The sequence below is a fragment of the Vanacampus margaritifer genome, chromosome 3, assembly GCF_051991255.1.
Source record: "Vanacampus margaritifer isolate UIUO_Vmar chromosome 3, RoL_Vmar_1.0, whole genome shotgun sequence".
Taxonomy (NCBI): domain Eukaryota; kingdom Metazoa; phylum Chordata; class Actinopteri; order Syngnathiformes; family Syngnathidae; genus Vanacampus; species Vanacampus margaritifer.
In genome coordinates this window covers 3,183,456-3,202,844 of record NC_135434.1, presented here as the reverse complement: position 1 = coordinate 3,202,844, position 19,389 = coordinate 3,183,456, and the positions used below count along the sequence as shown (strand labels likewise).

At 41.1% G+C, this 19,389-nt stretch overlaps 1 protein-coding gene and 1 long non-coding RNA gene across 6 annotated transcripts in view; one reads left to right on the top strand and one right to left on the bottom strand.

The window, feature by feature from the left end:
- Positions 1 to 8,856, bottom strand: part of adamts3 (ADAM metallopeptidase with thrombospondin type 1 motif, 3) — a 103,633-nt gene extending 94,777 nt beyond the window's left edge. For all 4 annotated transcript variants that reach the window (XM_077560993.1, XM_077560995.1, XM_077560994.1 and 1 more), the window contains exons 1-3: positions 8,512 to 8,856; positions 8,192 to 8,213; positions 3,680 to 4,107 (exon numbers count right to left, since the gene is read on the bottom strand). In XM_077560993.1, coding sequence (XP_077417119.1) covers positions 3,680 to 4,107; positions 8,192 to 8,213; positions 8,512 to 8,598 — 537 coding nt within the window. In that variant the 5' untranslated portion in view covers positions 8,599 to 8,856. The remainder of the gene's footprint in view (positions 1 to 3,679; positions 4,108 to 8,191; positions 8,214 to 8,511) is intronic.
- The window catches only part of LOC144048732 (uncharacterized), a 39,595-nt gene extending 29,822 nt beyond the window's left edge, over positions 1 to 9,773 (top strand). For both annotated transcript variants that reach the window (XR_013293414.1, XR_013293415.1), the window contains 4 exons: positions 1,088 to 1,218; positions 5,853 to 5,898; positions 6,799 to 6,865; positions 9,561 to 9,773. This is a non-coding gene — a long non-coding RNA (uncharacterized LOC144048732). The remainder of the gene's footprint in view (positions 1 to 1,087; positions 1,219 to 5,852; positions 5,899 to 6,798; positions 6,866 to 9,560) is intronic.
- The last annotated feature ends 9,616 nt before the right edge of the window (positions 9,774 to 19,389 follow it).

The following is a 19,389-nucleotide window of genomic DNA, read 5'->3' as shown; positions in this document are numbered from 1 at the left end:
ACATGTGTGTGTGTGTGTGTGTGGGGGGGCTTGACATGTGTCACAGCTCTCAGCGTGATGAAGTGCAGCACAAGCAAATGATCTCGGACAGCTAACTGCCACAACGCTATTAAAAAGCACAACTCTCACATCCTGTGCGGAACCCCACCCACCCCCGCCGCCTCCCGATACACACAAACACACGCGCACACTCACACCACGCTACTGATTAACTGCTTCCTCTAGCCTGCTTCAAAGAAAAGTACTGCTGATAGCAAGCGTTTGGATACTAGGCCTATGATTCTGCTCCAGAAAGCTTGGATAGTCTTTCGGATTTCATACACACTTTCATGACACCCGTGTCGGGTGTAGTGAAGCAGCCCCAGCCTGTTCAGTTTTTACAGTAGGGATGGTAACGTAGTAAATTGCTCTTATGTCTTTGAGAATGCACCGTAGCCAGTTAAGACAGGACTGAGGTGGCAAATCCAGTTCCAGAAAGTAAAAAACCCTGCCACAGTTTGGCTTTAGCCCCTTGTGCTAGCTAGCTAGCTCCCTAGCAGGTAAACGGACAAGATGGGAGCTAGCTAACTAGCACCTGAGGCTAATATAGGAGGGAAAAGTCTGCAGGCTCATTATAATCCTTTTATTGTTATATCTGTAGTGTGCGCCCAAGACAGCTAACTAGCTCACGTCTTTGAAACTGCACTGTAGCCCGTTTAGGACTGGACAGAGGTGACAAATCCAGGTCCAGGAAGTAAAAACCCTTGCCACAGTTTGGCTTTAGCCCCTAGTGCTAGCTAGCTAGCTAGCTCCCTAGCAGGTAAACGAGCAAGATGGGAGCTAGCTAGGGCTCTAGCTAACTAGCACCTGAGGCTAAAGCCAAACTGTGGCAGGATTTGCTTTCTGGACCTGGATTTGGCACCGCTAAGACTGGATAAAGTCTGCAGGCTCATTATAATCCTTTTATAGTTTTAATATCTGTACTGTGCGCCCAAGATAACGAGCTAGCTGTGGCTTTATATCATAACATTTAGCGACTTTTACTGAGTAGTGTGATTAAAATGTAAGCGTGATGAAAATGTAATGATTCTGCTTCTTTCTTCCTCAGGTTTCTGACGAGCGTTGGAGCTAATGAACACGGCTAATGAGACATTTAGATGGAGGATCATTTATTTTCTGCAATTTAACAGATAAAAGGAAGTTGAGAAGTGTTCGCCGAACGTCGTCATTGCGGATCAGGTGAATGTCGGGAACGTGCCGCCTCTGTCGAGGATTCGTTGCAAACATGAACGCGCGGTTATAATTTAATTGGCATGTTTATGGCCGCTTTGACTAAAACGCCGGGAGGCGACAAGATGTGCAAAAAGGACATCCAATCGACGAAACGGCAAACACGGCTAATGGGGCTCGACAAGGTTCCGCCGCCGGGGACCAACAGGGAAGGTCGAGGGCCAATTTCACGGCTGTTTTCAAAAGGCAGTTAGAGGCTCCTTTTCTATTTTCAGTCATGCTCTCGTTTGGAACGGCGCCGCCGTCTTTCCTGCTTGCTTCACAAACATCCTTGCATGTCAGATAAGTGGATGGGGAGCAACCAAATGGTTGAGCTCAAAATCAAACCCTCTACAGCGGCGCCTTGACTGACGAGTGCCGCATATTAACAGTTTTTGCATAATATTAATTGTATGTATATTGAATTGAGCCGAGTTACTAGTTTGGTCACGGAACTAATTAACTCCCCCCGCAGTGTGCAGTACACAGCGTATATTTCTTTAAATACAGCCGCGTTTGTCAGCACCTGATGCACATTTTCCGACAAACAAACCCAAACAATTCTGCCGGTTTCCGTCTTCCACAAAAAGAAGCCGTAAAAATCTCCTCCCACACACCGTCATGTCTGTCACATTCTCACGCCAGGCCTCGCTATACGTCGTGATGCCCAAACCATAAAGGCCGGCTTTGTAACGGGCCATCTCTGACTGGAGCGCTTAAAGAGGGATAGTAAGCGGTTCGAGGTGGGGGGGGGGGGGGGTAAAAGACACAAAAGGCACAGAGATTCATATTCATATATATATATATGTGTGTGTATAAATGTGTATATATATATATATATATATTTATATGTATATATATATGTTTGCTTTTTACGCATGGAACCGATCCACTCCAGTTTGACAGCTTATGGTCAAGTTTTGCCCAGTTGGCCGAAATCTACACAGAGAAGGAATGCAGTTTACTCGGCTATCTTCATGGAGAGCATAAATCTGCTTTAGCAGTCCTTTCCGCTTGGCCGCTAAACTTCAAAAATTTGCCTAATCATGCAAAACATTTTCATTTTACAGCAGTTGCTTCTTATCGCTGCCTCGGCTTCGCGCGGACGAATGGTGGCGCCATAAGTGACAACGCTCGTACCCTGGTTGCTCACTCCTGTCAAAGCGTAATGGTCTCAGGCAGTTCCTGAATAAGCCAAAGATAAACGATTGTCAGGCTGGATTCGCGTTTGACTCTCCTTGAATAGTTGCCATCTATTCAGATGATTCCGTAAACAAATTGACGGCAGCCGTCCGCCGGGACGCTGGCTCGCCAACATGACGGTTACGTGACGTGTTTTTGGCAGGATGTCCAACATAATGAGCAGCCACTCAGTTTAAGATAAGACCTTCTTATGTTCAACTTTCATGAAAAGAAGACAAACTAACGATGTGCTTTTGTCAAAGGAAGACAAAATACTGATGTTGTGCTTTCCTAAAAAGAAGACAAAACTATTGATGCTAAGATAACATTTCATTAACGGAAGACCTACTGATGCGCTTTCCTAAAAAGAAAAACTACTGATGTTGCATTTCCTAAAAACAACACTATTGGTTTTGAACTTTCTTTAACAGAAAACAAACTACTAATGTTTCTCTCTCCTGTAGCAAGACGTTAAGCTTTTAATGAAAAGACTACTGTTGTTATGCTTCCCCAAAAAGAAGACAAGCTACTGATGATCATGTTTCCTTAAAGGAAGCAAAACCACTTTTGTCGCATTTTCCTGAATAGAAGACAAACTATTGAAAGTAATTACACACTGTTGCTTTTGCACTTTCCTAACGAGAAAACAAATTGTCAGTTTGCACTTCCCTAAAAAGAAGACAACTGATTTGGTGCGTTCCTAAAAAAAAAAAAAATTTTAACTTATGATGTTGCACTTTAAAAAGAAAATATTTAAAGTGTTGGATATGATTATTACTTTTTTTTTTTTTTTTAAATTTAATTGAATACATTTTGTTTACTTGATTTGTAATGCCACCTTAAAACCAAGATACGTACTTAACCAGGTTTTTGGGGGGTGGAGTCGGGTCCGACCGTGGGGACTTAACATCTCTAATGTTAAGCATTGTTTTCCTCCGAAATCTCTAAATGGAATCCCGGGCATGGGTGATTCATTCTCTAAATATCACTTGAGTGTTTTACGAGGGCTGACGGGGAGGTCCGGTTGGCCCGACCGCACAAAAGACCACTCCTGTTTTATGTTGGGAAGGGGTCCTTTCGAGGGGGTCGGGGGCCTTCGCCGATTAATGGCCACTCAAGCGTAACAAACGTCGGTATTAACAGCCTCTTGAGAACAATGCGCTGTAAAAATGCTGACGTAAAGAAAAGTCCCGGGTTCCGGACGCCTCAAAACGGGTCCGTTGATAAGGTCATTGAACAGCACACTTACCAGGCCGTCGCAGTTGTTAATGGCAACCGAAGCCCCGGGGACGTCCGTGATGTCGCCCACGAAGGTGCAGTCTGTCTTCAGCAAGCTTATCCTCCCGGTGGCGTTGTTGGCGAACGGTTGGAAAGCTCCGCCCACCGTCCCCAAGCCGTCGCCATCGTCCGTGTTGTGCCATTCCACCGTCGCCCCCGGCGCCACGAGCCGGTTGTTGGGCCGCAGTCGCAGGTGGAACTCCTTGCCGAAGGCGCTGATGTTGAAGAAGAGCTGGTGATCAGTCGGCGGCGGCGTCGGTGGCGGCGGTGTCGTGGACGCCTCCCTCCGGACCCGTTGCTTGTGGGTGGCCGACAGCAGGTGGGAGAGGAAGCGTCCGTGGGCGTCGGTGCTGAAAGGGGTGACCAGGCCGTATTCCTTCAGACGGCGCGTCAGCTGATCTGCAACACACATCAAAAGACCGGTTCGTCAAAAAGAACCAGACAAGAACGTAAAGCCAGGTTCTTTCCATCTGAATCCGTTTGTGCTAAGATTGTAAATGGACCCCCATAGAATTTGGATCCCGGGTCCAAGGGGGTCCATATCCAATACTACACCAGTCCCAATGGACAAAAAGAACCAGACAAGAACGTACTGCCAGATTCTTCCCATCTGAATCCTTTTGTGCTACGATTGTAAATGGACCCCCATAGAATTTGGGTCCCGGGTCCAAGGGGGTCCATATCCAATACTACACCAGTCCCAATGGACAAAAAGAACCAGACAAGAACGTACTGCCAGATTCTTCCCATCTGAATCCTTTTGTGCTACGATTGTAAATGGACCCCCATAGAATTTGGATCCCGGGTCCAAGGGGGTCCATATCCAATACTACACCAGTCAATGTGAGGCTTGCGATGTAGAACCGTGCCAAACAAAGCATGCGGAACCAACGACACCCGCACTGGGAGTGTAGTGGCACATCTTGAGGGTTCAATTCCTATCCAGTGCCCCACCGTGCTCCAGTGCCGGTACTTCCGCCCAGACTCATGGAAGGGTTGCATCAGGAAGGGCATGCTGTGTAAAAACTTAGGCTTACTGGAACGTGGGTTCGATTCCCGACAAGTGCCTCCTTTGGATCCAGAGATCGGACCAACGGGAGGATTGTGTCATAAAGGATATCCACTGTAAAAAGTCATGTGACTAACTAATAGAGGCGTGGTTGCGATTCCAATGCCGTGCCGGTTGCAAAAGGGAGTAGTTCGAGTTAAGTGTTTTGCATAAAGAAGAGTTGGCGAAAAGTCCATCTAGGTGCTACTTAACTACTGTCAACAAAAGCGTTGTGGTTTAAGTCATAGAATCTGGACTGTGTTTTGGGTTTTTAGTCTTTTTTTAATCCAACAGGCTTCGTCAAGTTAGCCGCTAAGCTAACAGCAAGCATGTCTGCTTTCTCAGAGACCCCACAGGTCAGTCCAGGTACTGCGTCGGATTACGTTTGCAGGGCAGTATTTGGGGTCTGACTTGGTTTATTCTTGCAGTTTGTTTGGCCATCTCGCATTTATTCAAACACTCCGAGAGGCATTACAGAAGATTACACTTGAGTGGTTTAGAATGGAAATGCAAAAACACTTCATTTTAACCTCACTGTAGGTTTTTTTTTTTTTTTTTTTTTTTCCAATTCAGCCCCTGAAGGCAGAATTTACTTACATACATTTTTTTTAAAAAAAGTCAGGATGGGGGAGGGGGATACAGTCTTCCATTTTGGTTTGAAGCGGACATATCGGCTCATTTGGACCATTTCCAAGAGTCGGTTCAAAGTGAACTACTCCGAGAGAATTTGTCCAATTAGTCCTAAATTTGACTCGGGTAAACCAAACAGATGGATGACGCTAAATTCCGTAGGACTTGAAATTTGGTCATTGTGTGTTGGGGGGAACATGACGGCACAGTTTGATGAGTAACAAACTCCACAAGGTCAGAGTTGGACTAAACTTACAAGCGCCCCCGACAAGCAAAAATGTGTAAATTGGGGGGTTGGAGGCCTATTTGGAGACCTTGTCATTACGTGGAAGTTTTGGCCATTCAAACAGGTGTCTTCGCTGAAGCTATAATTACACGATCGGAGAAATGTCAAGCCTGTTAAAAGCAATAAATGTGATTAAGAAACAGGAAAACAATGCATTGATGAGTTTGTTTTTGTTTTTAGGGAATTTGAATGACGATGCAGCTGATGTGATGAATGACTTCAGCCGGTAAGAGCTTGATCATAAACAAAATAATAAACGGCACTGTCAAAATGATAGGTAACACGTCTGCTTTGAAAACATCAAAGATCTTTTATGAGGTGAAGACTGAGCACTCTGTCATCAGACTCGCTTGTTTGTTTTTTAACACGGAGGAAATGGACAAGAAGGGCATTTTTATATCGGAATAATTAAAACTCCATGCCTCATTTGGGAAACGAGACACTGACAGATTTTGTTGTTGTTCATTTTTATGCTGATTTTCGACTGTGAAACTATAAACGCCACGCTTCATTGAATGCATCATTTGGAGCCAGACACGCTAAGATAAGATCAAATTTATTAGTAGCACGACGGGCACATTTGCTTGATGGGTGCAGGAAATGAAAAAATAGCATGCAAGAGAAGAATGATTTTTGGTTTTGGTTTGATTTTTATGCTGCTTTTGTGAAACTGTAAAATCGATGCCGCTGTGCTTGAATGCATCGTTTGGGACGAGAGACGCTACAAGCAAGCATTTTTTATTTTGAAATTTTCATACCGTGTTTCATCTTCTCGTTAAGACGAGAAAGTTTCTCATCCAAACGAAAACCTTTCTTGTCCTAACGAGAAACGTCTTCACCTGTGAGTTGTGACATATTTAGCAGACTATAAGACTTCAGGCCTTTTAAATGTCTTCCAGACGCAACATAATGGTGACGACTTGCCCGTAAAACAGCATTCATTAAATGCATCATTTCGTAAATGATTTCTGTTTCGGTGAATTAGGGTGCTGTGACTGCCACACACAATATTTTGATTTTTATTTGCCAATAAAGTTAAAGATTTATCCCGGTTAACTTTTTATTGGATATGACATCTAAGATTGTCAAAATATTATTCAGATTTTTATTGTATGTATATTTTTAGATCGTCTAATGAAAAAACATTGCAGGATGGCCACAGATTGACCCGTGCTTGGACTACTTCCCACAAAGTAAGTATAAACAGCCGTCAACCAGGACCATGTTTTCTTGTTATCATTCCCCCAGAAAGAACAATCCCCACTTTCTCAGCCAGTCCTTGAACGCAGCGTACCGGCAATTTGCGTACATACGAGTCACAGCAACACTTGCGGTGGGACTGATTTGCTTTTTAAACTTGCGAAACGGAAAGTAGGCAAAGAGAGGTCAAGTGTTAGCGTAAGAGGGCTTAGGGGGGAGATAAGGAGGTACGGCACGGACCGTGTCGAAGCTCAACTTCTTGCTTAACTTCCCGATGGAGAACAGATGTGGAGGATCCAGAGGTGGGATTTGCACTTCCTGTCTTAACGGAGCCTGTCAAGCAAAGCACCGGTAGACCGAAAGTGCGTGTATGCTCGTGTGTGTGTGTGTGTGTGGAACCCAGTTTTTCCAAACTGACTTCACAATATAAATCCATAATAATTCCCAAAGATGTATGCTATAAAATGAACCTACAACTGTCGCTTTCTGTAGGGGAAAAAAGCAGGATGAAAGAGAATTTGACCGACAGTAATATTCGGCAAAAACAATGCCGACCTGAAATATTTCTTCTTCTTTCAAATTTACACTGTGTCAGACAAGTGGGCCGCCATCTAGTGTTTGACAGTGGAATTACAACCAAAATAAACAGGCAGAACTAAATAGTTACTTACTGTACAAAAAAAATCTGTGTGGCAGTTATTTCATGTGGAGAAGAAAAAAAAACAGCCTTAAGAGTGCCGCTGACTATTCAGCATGCCAGTTAGTGCCAAAGCTAATAAACTCACAAGCGCTCGAGAAGTTGGCTAGCGTATTTATTTTATTGCGCTAACAAAAAAAAAGTAAGTTTTTCTCAATTTTAGTGATTTCAGTAGCTTTTGCTAACTATACTTTACTAAGCTTGGTTACTTGTTAATGATGTTTAAATGCTCTAAGATTTGCCACTGTGATGCTAATCATTATCTAGACTGTAGCGCATTGTAGTTAGCATTAAGCTAAACGGCTAAAAGGCATTGTAGTTAGAATTTAGCTAAACGGCCAACTTATGTTTGTTTACAATTTTCCTTGTTTAATGTTTTATCTGACAAACAAAAAACAAATCAACAACAAAAAACATATCTTGAAAAAAAACGCAGAAGTCGGGTCACCTGCATCTCAAAGCGCTACTGTACTTTAATACTTCCCTCCACTGGAGTCTACCAGCTTGTGTGCATATTAGTGTATGTGTGTGTGCGTGTAGTGGACAAAAGTGCACACGTCAAGCACCCCCCCCCCCCTCTAATTGCTCCCCACTCCCTTCCCACTTTTTCATTGAAACTCACCTTCTCGATCATCTTCACCAGCCTGCAAGACAAAGGGAGGGATTCATTTAAAAATACACACATATTCAGCAGGACTAGAGAAACGTGCAACTTTGTGAAAATTAACCAAAAATGGCTTTATTGTAAAGGTTATGTAACAGGATTGTGTGTGTGTGTGTGGAGTGTGTGGAGTGTGTGTCAACATCTTACACAGTGCGCGCATTTAAGGGAGTCAAACGTGCACGCAACTCCCCCCCCCCTCCCCTCCAGTCAGTTGCACTTCAGTTTTGACCTTCAAAACGTTTAAAAAAAAGACGACATTTTACCATCAAAGTTTTTACCTTGGCGGCTGAAGTCGCGATAAATCCCACCAGCACCAAAACGGCGGATGACAGCGCGGCCATCACGAGTCTTGTCAAGGAAATCATAAGAAATCAAGTTTATCCACACACAAAAAAAAGAAAAAAGAAAAAAAGATGGGATGTGCAGCAAAACGTTGCTTCTGTCTTGTTTTTGTAAGTGACGCAAAGAGTGTAGTGAGGCGAGTTGCGTGACTTTTTTGGTGGGTCACTTTGTCAATGAAAAGTTTCCGTGGCTCCGCCGCCGCTCACGTCTCGGCCGCTGCACAGCTGCGCCGACCTGCTTGACTGCCTGCTTGCCGCCTGCTTGCTTGCTTGCTTGCTTGCCTGCTCAAAGCAGCCCCCGCCTAATAAACCAAATAGGTCCGGCCCTGTGTGACGTCACCACAGCCAGCCACCCACCCCGTTCACTTCACACACAATCAGGTTTTGGTGATTCAAATTATAATAATTGCAAAACTTTTTCAACAAATATGGTGGGACCTATAACCTGTAACCCCCCCACACCCACCCAAGATGGTAATAAAAATTAATGTAAATAATGTGGTTGCACAAGTGTGCACACCCCTCCTAAGATAGTCTTAGATAGGCAACTTTCATGATGGAGGGGACCACAATATTTCATTAGCGCTATTGGGGGGCCAAATAGAGGGGCTCCAGGGCCATATAACTGGCCCAACATGTAAAACGATGGCTTCTTGCACAATAGAAATGAACATCCCTGGAAATAATTCAAGTAAAACAAATAGCCCAACTGAAGAACATGCACGTCATATCTGACACAATCATTCGTTCATTCGTGCCAGTTACTGATGACAAATTGCACAAAAAGAAAAAAAAGATTCCACTATTCCAGAGATGAGAAATTGATTTCCAAGCCAGGCGCGAGTCAGCGTGCGTGTGACACGAGGCGAGGCATCCCACCAATTACTTGCCATGACAGGAAGTGCGACCCGTCTCATTTACGGACAGCATGTCAGTCGTCGTTGTCGCTGTCATTTTCCACATCTGAGCTCTCACTTTGTCCACAGGCGCGGGATGAATGCGACCTCCAGATCACAGGGAGATGCCACGTCTTTTCCATCCAAACGCCCTTGTTAGATGCGCCTCAGGCCGCTTGGTAGGTTTTTGGAAGGCTGGTTGGCGGGTCAGTACTTGGTTGTAAAACACATGCAGCGGAACCCCACGGAGTTTTGCTATTTGTAGGCTGGCCTATTATTGCTACCAATCTTTTTTACATTGATTTATTTTATACCCCCAAAATGATTGTAATCAGCATTTTCCATTAAAAAAAAAATATTTATACAGGGGTGGGCTCCCAGAAGAAATTACAAAAAAAAAAAAAAAAAAATTTACATGAACTGATGAATACACACACGCTCGCACGCACGCACGCACACACACGCACATACACATACACATACTCACCCACATACAAAAAAAAAAATATATATATATGTGTGTATATGTATATATATATGTATATATATATTTAAAAAAAACAAAAATGAAAAAAAAACATTTATTAATTTTTTTTAATTGATTTGTTTGTTTAAAAAAAAAAAGAGAGAGCAATGATGATGTCAAATCGAATGAACAATACTGAGCTTTCCTGAGAAAAAGAAAAAAAAAATTAAAAACAAAATATATATTTTTAAAATATGTTGAAATAGGTGAATTCTGGTTGCCAAAACCACAAATGTGCTGGGTCCACCGTGGTAATTAATTAAGGAGGTAATTTGGTAGAAAAGTGGATAGATAGTAGAGAAGTAGACGAATTGGTAGGTAAAAAGATGGTACGAGATTGGCCGGTAGGTAAGTAAGACCAGTGTGTAGGAAGTAAACAAGTGGGTAAATATGGAGGAGCGTACACATGTGCAGTAGATGGACTGACCACCGGTTGTAAATGACGACTGATGTGCTAGGCTAAAGCTTTGTGCTAAGCTAATGCATGTGCTAGCTAGGCTAAAGCGTGCGCTAGGCTGAATCATGTGCTAACTAGTTTCCATAAAGAGCCATGGCATCAGTAAGTAGGTCATCGGTGCTATGTTCAGATAGCATTTAAGAAAAAAAACTTTTAAATATAATAATAACAATTAACAACAATGATCAACATGAACTTACCAGAAAATTTGAGGTGTCCTTTTTTCTTGGGGGTCCAGGGGCAGTTCCTGGGTTGGACTAAACCAAAACCTTTTTTGTAGGAAAGGCAATCTGGGAAATACCACGTGAGAGCAAGCCATAGCATGATTTTGATAGATAGATAGAGTCGCTAGCTAGCAAGATAGCTAGATAACTAGCTAGCAAGAGATAGGTAGATAGGTGGATAGCTAGATAGCCTAGCTAGCTAGCTTGGTGCACAACAAAGTGTGTTAAAGTGTAGAAGAAGAAAATATGGACTTGCTTGCTTGCTTGTCCAGCAAAACTTGTTGACAAAGTAATGTCCGACTGATTTATTATTTTTTTATATCAAGAGAATATAGCCAGAAAGTTACGCAAAGAGAGCAGCTCGCATTCAGAGCACACTTACACAAAAAACGTTTTCAAAGCAGTAAAACTCTGCCGTCACATTTACGCAAAATGTATGCTAAAGTTACGTGAAGTGAGCGGCTTGTGTTTCAAGCATTAGGACTCCACTGAAACCATTTGACTCATGTTTACGTTTCTTTTCAAGGGAAGAAGATGTTATGTGAAGTAGCAGTAAGACTGGTTTATTATTGTAAAATTGTATAATTTCAGAAAATATAGACAGGACGTCACGCAAAGTGAGTGAGAACTCAAAGCAGGTCGTCTCTAGATTAACGATCACGCCGAGCCCCCGCCGGCACATAAAAATGGAGTTTGGGGTGGGGGGGGGGCGCAATGTGGAATGTTGTCTTTTGGTTCTTTCTCATCCCGACACAATGACTCGTGACGTCTTCAGCAGGCAGGTTATGTCCCGCTCACAATGGCCCACGTCGCACCCCGTGGGGCCAGCCATGCTTTTTGTCGTCGGGGGGCAATAAAAAATCCTCGCCGGCTAAAAGATGGGGCATTCCATTTGAAGGTGGCGGAAGGGGGCGCTGGGGATGATTGACATAAATTAAAGATGCTTGTCATATCCTGAATGGGGACCCCCCCTCCCCCTTCCCCCTCCCGCACACACACTTTCAGCCCCTCCTTGAGCTGCCCGGAAGCCATTTATTTGCCCGGAGACATGCTAATAGCTTTGCTGGCCGCTGATTCAATTAGGCTAACAAGGTATCATTAGCATATTCAAAGACAGGAGCTTGATCAAACTCTATAGTCAAATAAGGTACATTTTTCTTAATATGATTATCATTAACTATACTGTATATTACTAAATTATTGAAATACAGCTAATAAAGTTTTAAAGGTACATTTTTGGCAATGACAAACTTTGGCAAGAGAAATGTGGCAAAAATGTTAAGTCCTCAATTACAAGAAATCTGTTATATTAAGGATAGAAAACGGAAAATTATTGGGGGGGGGGATTCATCATCTTAAGAAGGAAATAATTGGTAATTGGAAATGACAAGAAAGGTGTAATATTGTAGTATACAAAAAAAAAAAAAAAACAGTCGTCAACGTCAAGGAAAAAAAGAAAAACTTTGTTAGAAAATCAAAAAATAAAAATTTAAAACGGGGGAAAAAGTCCTGTAATCTTAATTTAGAGTATAAAAGACACTTTTAAAAAATTTGACTAAAGTAACAGGTCATCAGCATATATATATATAAAAATAAAAAAAAGAACTTTTGGAAAAAAAAGTGGTAATGTTACGAGAATAAAGTCAATGATAATATAATTCGGATGTTACAAAATTACTGGAAAAAGTAAACACAAAAACATGAAAATCATGTGAGAAAATTACTTGATGTTATCAAAATAATATAGAAAAAAAAGTAACGTTACATGAACAAAAGTTTTGAGAAGTTGTAAATTACACGGAAAAAAGATGCATTTTCCAAGAAAAGTTACATCAATCATAAAGTAGGCACAAAAAAAAGTCATTACGTTACAAGAATAAAATCATCAATTATGCAAAAAAAAGGTCACAAACACAAAAGTAATTTAAATTAGAAAAAGTCGTAATTTTACAAAAAGTGTTAAAAAAGACACACATTTGATTTTACAAGAAATTTCACATAAATAGTGCTCGTAAGAAAAATGCTGGGTTACGAGAATAAAGTCGTATATTACAAGAAAAGTTACGAGCACTAGTAGACTACGAGAAAACAAAATTATAATATTGAAAGAATCAAGTTTACCAGAAAAAGTTGCCAAAATTGTCAAGTAAATGACAAAAGCTGCAATGTTGCGAAAACATCGTAACTTCCGATTAACAAATGAATTGGCATGTTGCAAGAATTACAATACAGTCACAATGTTTAAACAAATTCTGAAATGACAATAAAAAAAAAGTTGTGAAATTAAAAATCATCAACAAGTTGATAAAAAAAAAAAAAGTTTTCTTGCGAAAACAAAATCATCAACGTATAACGTCGCATTAAGACACATTGCAGACCCGAATACACTTAAGCCCACTTGAAAGTCAGATCAAGAAGCCACCGGCGCGTAAAATGCAGCTTCTACTTCTCGTTCAGCTCCCAAATCCATGAAAATGCATTTGATGCCTCGCGCCGAAGTTTGCCTCTGAGGCGCTCGACGTGGACGCGCTCGCCTCGCGCAGACTTTTTGCCAACCCAAAAGCAGCAGCGCAGTGGAAAGAGCAATAAAAGCTGTCGGAATTAGTGGCCCCCACGCGGCGCTGTTGCACCGTCAGATCAATTTTGACTCCTTACAAGACTCGGGGGGGGGGGGGGGGGAAGAAAAAATCTTACACTGGGTTGTGCGTTTCTTTAAAACAGTCATAAACACACACAAAAAAATAATAAATGACTTCGTAGTTATGCTTTCAAATGAACACCTTTTCACACTGCACTTAGCACCGTCGTCTTTACTAGGGCTGGGTTTTTAAAAAAATCAAATAATTGATATTGAATCCATTTTCGATTTATAAAACCACCTTTTTTTCCCCCCCATGAATTCTTAAGAAAAAAGGATTTTAAAGGACACATTTTTTAAACTTTTTTTTTTGTATCTTACCGTTTTCTTGAAACTTTTCACACTGCACTTAGCACCGTCGTGTTTAATAGGGCTGGGTTTTAAAAAAATCAAATAATTGATATTGAATCCATTTTCGATTTATAAAACCATCTTTTTTTCCCCCCATGAATTCTTAAGAAAAAAGGATTTTAAAGGACACATTTTTTGAAACTTTTTTTTTTGTATCTTACCGTTTTCTTGAAATTTACTCTTCACATGAATTTAAAAGTATTTTCTTACATTTATGCAAGACATGCACTTTAAGACAATTCAGAATATTTTTAGCTTATTTTTGTAATGATTGAATTAGAATAATAAACTAAATAATTTCACCAGTTACTGCCTATTTTTTATCATGTCCTTCACATTTAAGAAAAATTGATGTTCCATAATTAATCGATAGCGGATTAAACTGAAGCGAATCGAATCAGGAAAAATCGAAATCGAATCAAACTCTTGTGAATGGAAATCGAATATTTACAGCAAGGGACCAACCTCCCTGTGACTTCCAAATATGGGCAGGCTAAACCCGGGGGGCGCTGTCGTACTTTTGCGCTTCTCCGTGGCCATAAAACCAAGTGCAGTGTGAAAAGGTCTTATGATAAGTCATAAATGAAATAAAGTCAAGAACATTATGTGCAAAAACGTATTGTCACAAGAAGAAAATTGCTTTCAAGTCTCGAGTGCTGGGGAATATTTTGCCGATGGCTCTAAAAACAAAACAGATGACAAATGTAGCAAACTTAAAAGAGGAGCTCATCCATCACACGTTGGAAATGGTGAGCTTCCACGTGCGAATTGGGGGCTGTAAAGACATCCGCTCGGGTTCCAAACAAGCCGTTAATTGGATCTAACAGCCGACATGTTGGCGGTGAGCGGCCGCTTTGTCAGCAGTTCTCCGGGGCTTGAATTGGCACATTTTTGGCACACCTGTTGAGATTTGCCGTCATGGCTTCTGCACTTCAGTTAGTTGTAGCATTGACGCTAAAGTTAGAAAGTCCAGTTAGCCGAATGGTTAATGTGATGGGACCTTAAATCCACAGGTTCGAATACTGCGGACAATGTGAAAACTTTTCTGCAACGTTGCATTTTTGGCCGATCAGTTTTACTTCTCTTACATAAGTGCTAACATTAATGCTAATGTTAGCATCGAAAAGTTCCTCGTGGGTTGTTACTGCTGAGTGTTAAGGTGATAGACTTGAAATCCCTGCTGGTCGTGCTAGTACTTTGCTAATGCTAATGTTGGCATTTTAAATCAGATGGATTTTCCTCCCCAAGAATTTTCTGGGACTTCGCTAGTCCATTGGTTTGTACTACTTTGCTAATGCTAATGTTGGCATATTAAAAATAAACTCGTCATGGCCGAACGATGAATTAGGGCAATGAACTTGAAATCCGCACTTATTTGAATCCCGCCAACAACATAACTGGGTTGTATTTCACTTCCATAAGTTTGTACATTTATGCTAATGTTAGCATTGAGAGAAGTTTTGCTTATTTGCCGTGGATAGGCTAAATGTTTACGGTGACTAAGAGTAAAAATCATTTGGGTTCGCAGTCTACATGTTTGAATGCTGCTGCCAAAATGTTCCTAACTTTGCGTTTGTAAAGTGCTAGCATTGACACAAATGTTAGCATACAAAAAAAAAAAAGTCAGGTTGTCCTGGTTGCTAACTTTGCGTTTGTAAAGTGCTAGCATTGACACAAATGTTAGCATACAAAAAAAAAGTGTTTCAGGTTGTCCTGGTTGCTAACTTTGTGTTTGTTAAGTGCTAGCATTGACACAAATGTTAGCATACAAAAAAATGTCAGGTTGTCCTGTTTGCTAACTTTGTGTTTGTTAAGTGCTAGCATTGACACAAATGTTAGCATACAAAAAAAAAAAAAAAGGCAGGTTGTCCTAGTTGCTAACTTTGCGTTTGTAAAGTGCTAGCATTGACACAAATGTTAGCATACAAAAAAAAAAAAGTCAGGTTGTCCTGGTTGCTAACTTTGCGTTTGTAAAGTGCTAGCATTGACACAAATGTTAGCATACAAAAAAAAAGTGTTTCAGGTTGTCCTGGTTGCTAACTTTGTGTTTGTTAAGTGCTAGCATTGACACAAATGTTAGCATACAAAAAAATGTCAGGTTGTCCTGTTTGCTAACTTTGTGTTTGTTAAGTGCTAGCATTGACACAAATGTTAGCATACAAAAAAAAAAAAAGGCAGGTTGTCCTAGTTGCTAACTTTGCGTTTGTAACGTGCTAGCATTGACACAAATGTTAGCATACAAAAAAAAAAGTGTTTCAGGTTGTCCTGGTTGCTAACTTTGCGTTTGTAAAGTGCTAGCATTGACACAAATGTTAGCATACAAGAAAAAAGTGTTCCAGGTTGTCCTGGTTGCTAACTGTGCGTTTGTAAAGTGCTAGCATTGACACAAATGTTAGCATACAAAAAAAAAGTGTTTCAGGTTGTCCTGGTTGCTAACTTTGCGTTTGTAAAGTGCTAGCATTGACACAAATGTTAGCATACAAAAAAAAAGTGTTTCAGGTTGTCCTGGTTGCTAACTTTGCGTTTGTAAAGTGTTAGCATTGACACAAATGTTAGCATACAAAAAAAAAAATCAGGCTGTCCTGGCTGCTAACTTTGCGTTTGTAAAGTGCTAGCATTGACACAAATGTTAGCATGCAAAAAAAAAGGTGTTCCAGGTTGTCCTGGTTGCTAACTTTGCGTTTGTAAAGTGCTAGCATTGACACAAATGTTAGCATACAAAAAAAAAAAAAAATCAGGCTGTCCTGGCTGCTAACTTTGCGTTTGTAAAGTGCTAGCATTGACACAAGTGTTAGCATACAAAAAAAGTGTTTCAGGTTGTCCTGGTTGCTAACTTTGGGTTTGTAAAGTGCTAGCATTGACACAAATGTTAGCATACAAAAAAAAAAGTCAGGTTGTCCTGGTTGCTAACTTTGCGTTTGTTAAGTGCTAGCATTGACACAAATGTTAGCATACAAAAAAAAGTGTTTCAAGTTGTCCTGGTTGCTAACTTTGCGTTTGTAAAGTGCTAGCATTGACACAAATGTTAGCATACAAAAAAAAATGTCAGGTTGTCCTGGTTCAAGAGATGGACTTTAAATTAGATGGATTCTCCCCAGAAATTTTCTGGAACTTCGCTTTTTATATGTCTTTAGAAACTTTAGTGCTAGCATTGATAGTGATGTTACCAATACGGGTTGTCGTGACCAAGTGGTAAAAACAACGGACTAGAAGTTGTGAATCTTTCTGCTTTTACTTGTTTCGAGATACTCTTAACTAATGTTAACAAGTTCTGTGCACCTCTCATGACTCATTTTCACAGAAGCGCGGACTTACTCCAGCCTTGTGTGTGAGTTTTTTTTTTTTTACGAGACAAGTCATTAATTTAATGAGGGCAAAATATCCAATATAATCCATTTTAATTTGGACTTTTCCACAAAAAAAAAAAAAGCCCAGCGAGGCAATCCACATTAAAGCAGCCGTGGCGGCGGGGAGCCTCGTCTCCGTGTCAGCGTTCCGTGGGAGACTGCTGGATCATCATTACCCGATCAAAATGGAGGCCCGGTGGGTTTTGAAGAGGCTTTAGCTGGATACCGCACGATCCCCGAAGAGGAACGAGAAGACGAGCCGCCGCTCGAATTGTAATTAAGGAAGGAAATCCATCTTTTACACCATTTGGCCTCATTGGGCTCGTGAGGAAGCTGGAGCCTATCCCAGCTGACTCGGATAGGACGAGCGGTCGCCAGACAAAGAAACATTCACAAGCAATGAAAGAATTTGAGTTGCATAAAGCATCAAATAGAGTGTAAATAAAAACAGTCAAACCGAGCAGACTGTAATTAGTTATTGTCTTTTGTCTATTTAACATTTGTTGTTGTTAATGAGACGTGCAAACTTCTCAATTATGACTGATGATTGTCAAATAATGAAAACTTGTTTGGTTTTGATCACAACAAGTCTGAAGAACGAACACGCTGTGAATCGCATTACATGCGCGGCGTTCCCAAGTGGAAATGTTTCCTCCTGCTTATTTTCCCTTTGCCTCTTGGCTTGTTTCCTTTTTTTTTTTTAAATTAGTGGCGGTGATGCTAAAATTAGCATTTAGAGACACAGCACAGGTTGTCATGACTGACGAGAAGAATTTGATGACATTTGACCTAATGGATTGTTTCCGTCAGCTACCCAAAAAGATACAAGCTATAATGTGACGTTGCAGAAAATTCTTACCTTATTGGCAGGATTCATGTTACGGTGTGTGACTTTGGGCTACTGTTAGCTTTGATGCTAACGTTAGCATTCAATGATGCTATTAGAGGTTGGGCCTTTGGGTGGTTGAGGTGATGGGACTTGAACTAAATGTTTATATTTAGCGTTATTAGCACAGATTGTCATCAATGCTAAAGCCAAAGAGAGTTAACCAAAGACAGACGTCATAGAAAAAAAAGTTTTATAAAAGTTAGTGTCTACGTGAGCAGGCCACAGAATGAACTTGTGTTTGGCTTCACTTCACCTTCTGCTGGTACTTTTGTGGGACATTTTTATCAGCTTCCAGCGGCAATTTGTTAAAAATGTCTCCCGCTGTCACCACCCTGACAAATAATTGGCAATGCGCTAGAACGGCGCCATCACCCCATTCAAAAGGTAAGCACCTCCACCTTCAATAATTTGTCCTTTTGAAGTCTGGCCTTGTGTAATTGCTTTGAATTTCCACACAAACGTAATTGAGAAAAAAAATCCTGAAACCAATCGAGCGCAAAATTAGCAAAAGTAAGACACTGACTGACAATGGAGTTTGTTTTAGGAGAAAAGTATGGACTCAATCAAAAATGTAGAAAGTTCCATTTCCTGCTCTATGGTTATTCTCACACTAAACCTGTGGTTTTATCACAATCTGTGATGCATGCATTTGATTGAGGCTAACATTAGCACAAGCTAAAGGTTCCAGACAGATGCCTTCACGCAATCACAGGCTACGCTAGCCATGTAACTCGAATTCCGAATTAAGTCGGATTTCACCGTTAAAGTCGATCTTTATATCAAAAATAATTTTAAAAACATATTTGCGCTACCCGGAACAAATATTTCGTGTTTCCGCACGGACATTGATTGCTAGAGGACGGCAGAGCGCAGCTAATTCAAAGACGGAAATGCGACACGCCTGATGGCGAGCCGACCTGCTCGATGGGACGTCCGTTGCTGAAGGTAACGACAACGCACCTTTAAATAACTTGAAAACGGGAGTGATTACTGTGGGAAATTAGCGAAAAAGAAGGCGCTATGGACGAGGCACGGGCGCCGTCGATTGGAAACAACGTCGTAACTCGAGTACTTTTATTGTCGGCACAGGGATGTGATTTGACCAAAGTGAAATTATCTGAAAATTTAGCCGGGGGTCTGGGGGCCGCTGGCACCCAGCTAGGTCCAGGGGGGACACGGGGGGCGAAGCCCCCCGGAGCTCATGGGTTTTCCGTGTTTTTAAGTACTTTCAATGCACTCACATGACAAAGAAATAGACAAAACAACAGCATAAATTTTCAATGTATATTGAACTATCCCATATAAAATGGCAGTTTTAGTCAACTCAAAATCAGTCACATTCAAAAACATTGGACTGCCTTTGCTTTTAAAAACTATCACTGAGAATATCATCATATCTAACTAATGTGATTACTAAGTTAACACATAAATAATGTTGAAGAGTTCAAATTTCATGAACAAATAATTGTATCATGACCAAATGAAAA